At 43.8% G+C, this 6,244-nt stretch overlaps 2 protein-coding genes across 3 annotated transcripts in view; both read left to right on the top strand.

Annotated features, from left to right (window-relative positions):
• The window catches only part of LOC122544186 (immunoglobulin superfamily member 22-like), a 789,994-nt gene that overhangs the window by 299,456 nt on the left and 484,294 nt on the right, over positions 1 to 6,244 (top strand). The window lies entirely within an intron of this gene.
• LOC122544184 (sialic acid-binding Ig-like lectin 13) overlaps positions 1,399 to 6,244 on the top strand; it is a 29,385-nt gene continuing 24,539 nt past the window's right edge. The window contains exons 1-2 of the mRNA XM_043683234.1: positions 1,399 to 1,590; positions 1,810 to 1,891. Coding sequence (XP_043539169.1) covers positions 1,852 to 1,891 — 40 coding nt within the window. The 5' untranslated portion in view covers positions 1,399 to 1,590; positions 1,810 to 1,851. The remainder of the gene's footprint in view (positions 1,591 to 1,809; positions 1,892 to 6,244) is intronic.

The raw sequence follows: 6,244 nt of genomic DNA, 5'->3' as shown, positions 1-6,244 counted from the left end.
GCCAACAATGTTGGCATCACGAACCTGTTAGCTGTAGTAACTGGTTGAAACTTTATTGCTGGAACTGCACAGCAGGTCAGGCAGCATCTAGGGAACAGAAGATTCGACGTTTCGGGCACATGCCCTTCTTCAGGAATGAGCAGAGAGTGTTCAGCAGGAGAAGATAAAAGGTAGGGAGGAGGGACTTGGAGGAGGGGAGTTGGAAGTGGAGGAGATGCGGTGGAGGGCACCGTCGACCACGTCGCCTTCCTGACCTGCAGTCTTCTTGTTGACCTCTCCGCCTCCATCCTACTCCGACCTATCACCCTCACCTTGACCTCTTTCCACCTATCACATTTCCAACGCCCCTCCTCCAAGTCCCTCCTCCCTACCTTTTATCTTCTCCTGCTGAACACTCTCTGCTCATTCCTGAAGAAGGGCCTGTGCCCGAAACGTCGAATCTCCTGTTCCCTGGATGCTGCCTGACCTGCTGTGCTGTTCCAGCAATAAAGTTTCAACTGCAAGTAAAAGCCAGGCTATGACCATCACCAGTAAAAGACAATTTAACCACTATCCCTTGTCATTCAACAGTGTTCCCATCACTGAGTTCTCCACAATCAACATGCTAGGAGTTATCATTAATCAGAAACTGAACTGGACTCACCATATAAACTCAATGGCTACAAAAGCCGGTCACAGACCAGGAATACTGTGGCGAGTAAGTCACCTCCTGATACCTCAAAGCCTGTCCACCATCTACAAGGCACAATTCAGAAATGTGATGGAATACTCCCCACTTGCCTGGATGAGTGCAGCTCTAGCAACATTTGAGAAGCTTAACACCATCCAGGACAAAGCAGCCCACTTGATTGGCACCATATCCATAAACATCCACTGCTCCCAACACTAACATTCAGTAGCAGCAGTGTGTATTATCTACAAGATGCACTGCAGAAATTCACCAAAGATCCTTAGACAACTCCTTCCAAATCCTTGACTACTTACATTTAGAAGGATAAGAGCAGCAGATATATGAGAACACCATCACCTTCAGGTTCCCCTCCAAGTCACTCACGATCCTGACTTGGAAACATATTAGCATTCCTTCACTATTGCTGGAATTCCCTTCCGAAGGGCATTGTGGGTCAACCCACAGCAGAAGCCCTACAGTGACTTCAGAAGGCAGCTCAGAACCACCTTCTCAAGGGCAACTAGGGACCAGCAATAAATACTGGCCAACCAGGGATGCCCACATCTCACAAAATGAATAAATAAGTAAGCTCAAAGGGTTAACATTTTTCTCGCAGAGGCAGCTTGTAATGCTGCTTTCTCAAATCAACGCAACTTCCTGAATTGACTCACAGTGAAACACCAACTCCTTCTAATGAAATTAACAGAAGCAGCACATAAAGAGGCCAGTCATGATACACAGGTTGTGACAGTGGTTACTCCCCTGGCGAGCAATTGGACAGGTCCTGAGTCAGTTACACAATGACTGGAACTTGCTTCTGTGATCAACATTATCCTTTGCTGACATTGTAACTTTGTGAAGACAGATTCCAATGATGCCTTCGGAAGATTTCAATTAATGATTGGGTTCTGGTGGAGACGGTGAGCTCAAGTCTATCTTGGAACAGAGCATCTTTCTTGATCAAAGGAATCAGAGAAATACAGAGACAGGAACTTTGGCACATGCTTTTTTTCTTAAAGCCTTGAACCCACAGAGAATCAACGTGGTCTATGAGGACAATGTCTAAAAGTAGTTCTGATTTCTTGAGAGCTGTTGCACAAGAGGTACTTTTGTAGTACATCAGCTACTTTTTCTTTCAGAGCTTGCGAGGGAGGAGCTGACGAAATACCTGGGAGCGAACAATGATCGAGAAATCTTATTTCCTGCTGTCGCTTCTCCAAGGTAATGTCATTGTCAGTTTGGATAGATTTATGCTTAATGTAAATATCAGTCTTACTGAGCTCTGATTGTATGCTGCCTGACTTGCTGTGCTTTTTTTCAGTCCTACACTTCTTGACTCTTGACTCTCCAGCACCTGCAGACCTCACTTTCTTCTGATTGGGAACTAATTCAACAATACGCCAGTTATAAAGACCACATCTTTTAATAACGTAGAATATAGAAGCAGAAGTAGGTCATTTGGCCCTTTAAGTCTACTCCATTCGTCAATATGATCATGGCTGATCATCCAACACAGCCTCCTGGTCTGGCTCTCTCTCCCCCAGAACCTTTTAGCCCTTTAGTCCTAAGAACTACTTCTAACTGTGGCAGAGAATTCTACAGGTTCACCACTCTCTGGGTGAAAAACATTTACCTCATCTCAATGCTAAATGGCCTACCTGGTATCCTTAGGCTGTGACCCTGTCATTGGGAACATCCTAGCCAGTCCTCTGAGAATTTTGTAGGTTACTATGCGATCTCTCTCATTCTTGTAAACCCTGTTCAATGTAGTTTAAAATTTGTACCTTTTGCTAATGTTGTTGTATTCCCCATGAAGTCAACACAGCAGTTACTAAAATGGACATGCTGTTCAGCATCACCCTTGCTGTCCATTCTCACTGAACTTGAAACCTCACTAAGATAACTGATTATAGGGAATGAAGGCAAACCAGTTCGTGGATACAGGTATAAAATTCCATTTCCATATTTGCCTGTAATCTCAATACATGCAGAGCTCAGTCTAGAGGCACTTTCATAGAATAGAATCCCTACAGTGTGGAAACAGGCCCTTCAGCCCAACAAATCCACACCAACCCTGCAAAGAGTAACTCACCCTGATCCATTCACCTATCGTAATATTCTATATTTACCCCAGACTACTACATCTAACCTACACATCCCTGAAAACTATGGGCGATTTAGCATGGCCAATTCACCTCACCTGCACATCTTTGGGGTTGTGGGAGGAACCTGGAGCACCCGGAGGAAACCCACACAGACACGGGGAGAATGTGCCAACTCCACACAGACACGGGGAGAATGTGCCAACTCCACAGAGATGGCTGAGGCTGGAATCAAACTTTGCTCAAGTTTTTCATGATGCCTACAAGACTCAGGTCAGTGCTGACATTGGGGATCCATCAGTCTCCATTGCTGTATCAGCATCAACAGCACAGTGCTTGAATCAGATATAATCCCTGAGACAATAAAAGAGATCTCTCAGACAGAGGAGTCAAGGAGGTTCCTTGGACAATGAGGATTTTTCTTTATTCTTTTGTGGGACATAAGTGTTTGGCCAGGATTTATTGCCCGTCCCTAGTTGCCCTTGAAAGGTGATGATGAGTTGCCTTCTTGAACAGCTGCAGTCCACCTAATGTGGGCTGACCCATAGTACCCTTCGGAAGGGAATTCCAGGATTTTGACTCAGCGACAGTGAAGGAACGGCGATATATTTCCAGGTCAAGATGTTGAGTGGCTTGGGGGAGAACTTGCAGGTGATGGTGTTCCTATGTATCTGTTGCCTTGTCCATTTGGATTGAAATAGTCGTGAATTTGGAAGGTGCTATCTAAGGATTATTGGAGAATTTCTGCAGTGCATCTTGTAGATGTTACACACTGCTGCTACTGCTAGTGGTGGAGGGAGTGGATGCTGTGGATGTGATGCCAATCAAGCTTTGCTCTGGATGGTGTCAGGAGCTGAGTGTTATTAAAGCTGTGCCCATCCAGGCAAGTGGTTTGGATCCTATTACACTGCTGACTTGTGCCTTGTTGATATTACAGGTGAGTTACTCACCGCCGTATTCCTTGCCGCTGACCTGCTCTTGTAGGCATGGTGTTCATTAGTTAGTCCATTTGAGTTTGTGGTCAATGGTATCCACTAAGAATGCTGATAGTGGGGGATTCAGTGATGGCCAAACCATTGATTGTCAAGGGTGGTGGTTAAATTATCTCTTATTGGTGATGGTCATAGCTTGACATTAATGTGGAAAGAATGTTACTTGCCAATCGTCAGCCCAAACCTGGACATTATCCTGATCATGTTGCATTTGGACATGGTCTGCTTAAGGATCTGAGGAATCGCGAATGGTGCTGAACATCGTGCGCTCTTCGGCGAACATCCCTGCTTCTGCCCTCACGATGAGGGAAGGTTTGGGTGGGATGCTCTTCAGAGGGTTTATGTGAACTTGCTGGGCCAAATGGCCTGTTTCCACACTGTAGGGATTCTAATTCAAAGAAGAAACAGTGGGTGATTCTGATAAATCATCATGTTTGATTTTAATTTATGTCCAAACTAGGGAAATCAGATTGTCAATCATATCCAGGGTGAGGAATTTCTTACAGCAACGAGGTCTGGAGCCAACTAGAGTGCAGGTTATAAGACACTTGGTATTGTATAATGTGACAGGATTAATGAATGATCTTGGAGTTAAGACATCCCTAAGTAGCAGCAACTACAATGTCATAGGATTTTACATCCAGTTTTAAAAGGAGAAGACTGGGTCTAAGAGTAGTATTTTAAACCTAGTATTTTAGTAAGGACAACTATGTGGGTGTGACAGTGAAGTGAACAGGTGTAATAGAATAGAGAATATATCAATAGAGACACAGTGGTAAGCATTTAAGGAGATATTCCAGAATATTTTCTGACTGTAAAAATAATCTAAGGGGAACACTCATTGCTATATCAAGGAAAAAATGAACAACCGTGCAAAGATGAATGGCAGATCAGAATGATTGATGAGAATGTAGGGAATAGCAGGGAATGACTAAAAGGTTAATTAGGAAGAGGAGGAAGCTGGCTAGAAATGTAAAATAATGTATAGCAAGAGTTTCTACAGGTAGTTACAGAGGAAAAGAGTAAGTCTGAAGAGTGATAATGGGAGTTAATGGAAGTTAATAAGGAAATAGCAGATGAAATTAACATTTTATTTCTGTCTTCAACACAGAAGATTAAAAAATTTCAAATAGTAACTATAAATCAGGAGATGAAAGGAAGAAGGAATTTAGGAAAGCTACAATCTCAAGGGAACTTGTAATAGACAAACAAATTACAGAAATGTTTCATCATATTTCTTTTTATTTGTTCACGGGATGTGCGAGGCCAGCATTGAGTGCAATTAGGAGTCAATCAGATTGTTGTGGTTTTGATGTCATGTGTAGGCCAGACTAGTTAAGAACAGCACATTTTCTTCCATTAGTAAACCACATTGGCTTTTCCTGACAACTGACAGTCACCATTACGGGTGGCATGATGGCTCAGTGGTTAGCAATGCTGCCTCACAGCACCAGGGATCCGGGCTCAATTCCTGCGTTGGGCAACTGTCTGCGTGGAGTTTGCACATTCTCTCCATGTCTGCATGGGTTTCCTCCGGGTGATCTGGTTTTCTCCCACAGTCCAAAGATGTGCAGGTTAGGTGAATTGGCCAGGCTACATTATCCATAGCGTTAGGTGCAGGGGAATGGGTCTGGGTGGGTTGCTCCTCGGAGGGTTGGTGTGGACTTGTGGGAAACTAATCAATTAGACTATGATTTGGAGATGCTGGTATTGGACTAGGGTGTACAAAGTTAAAAATCACACAACGCCATGTTATAGTCCAACAGGTTTAATTGAAAGCACACTAGCTTTCGGAGCACCGCTCCTTCATCAGGTGCATAACCTGGTGTTATGTGATTTTTAACCATTTGACTATGTTTTATTCTTAGATTTTGTACTGAATTCAGATTTCACCATTTGCCATGGTGGAATTTGAACCCATGTTCTGCAACATACCAGCCTGGGCCATTGCACACTAGACAAGCAGCATCACCACTACACCAGCACCAACCCCATGGTGGAAAATAGCAAAACTAACTCTTCTATTCAAGAAGAGAGGGAGGTAGAAAACAGAATACTGTAGGCCAGTTCGACTGACGTCTGTCATATGGAATGCATTCAAAATGATGGTTAGAAAGATTATATTTCTGCCATCAAGGTAATCAAGTAGAGTCATGGTTTTGGGAAAGGGAAATCATGTTTAACCAATGTATTGCAGTAACTGTACTGTACTTTGATTTCAAGAAGGCAATGAGGGGTACGCCGGCTTCCAAGAGATCAATTGTATTACGGGATTCTGTAGTCAGAGGTACAGACAGACGTTTCTGTGGCCAACAGAGAAAAAGCAGAATGGTGTGTTGTTTCCCTGGTGCCAGGATCAAGGATGTCTCAGAGAGGGTGCAGAATGTTCTCACGGGGGAGAGGGGCCAGCAGGAGGTCACTGTCCACATTGGAACAAAAGGCATTGGAAGGGAAAAGGTTGAGACTCTGAAGGGAGATTA

This window comes from Chiloscyllium plagiosum, chromosome 47 (genome assembly GCF_004010195.1).
Source record: "Chiloscyllium plagiosum isolate BGI_BamShark_2017 chromosome 47, ASM401019v2, whole genome shotgun sequence".
Taxonomy (NCBI): Eukaryota; Metazoa; Chordata; class Chondrichthyes; order Orectolobiformes; family Hemiscylliidae; genus Chiloscyllium; species Chiloscyllium plagiosum.
Note: the sequence above shows the minus strand (reverse complement) of the source record. Positions and strands in the feature narration are given on the sequence as shown.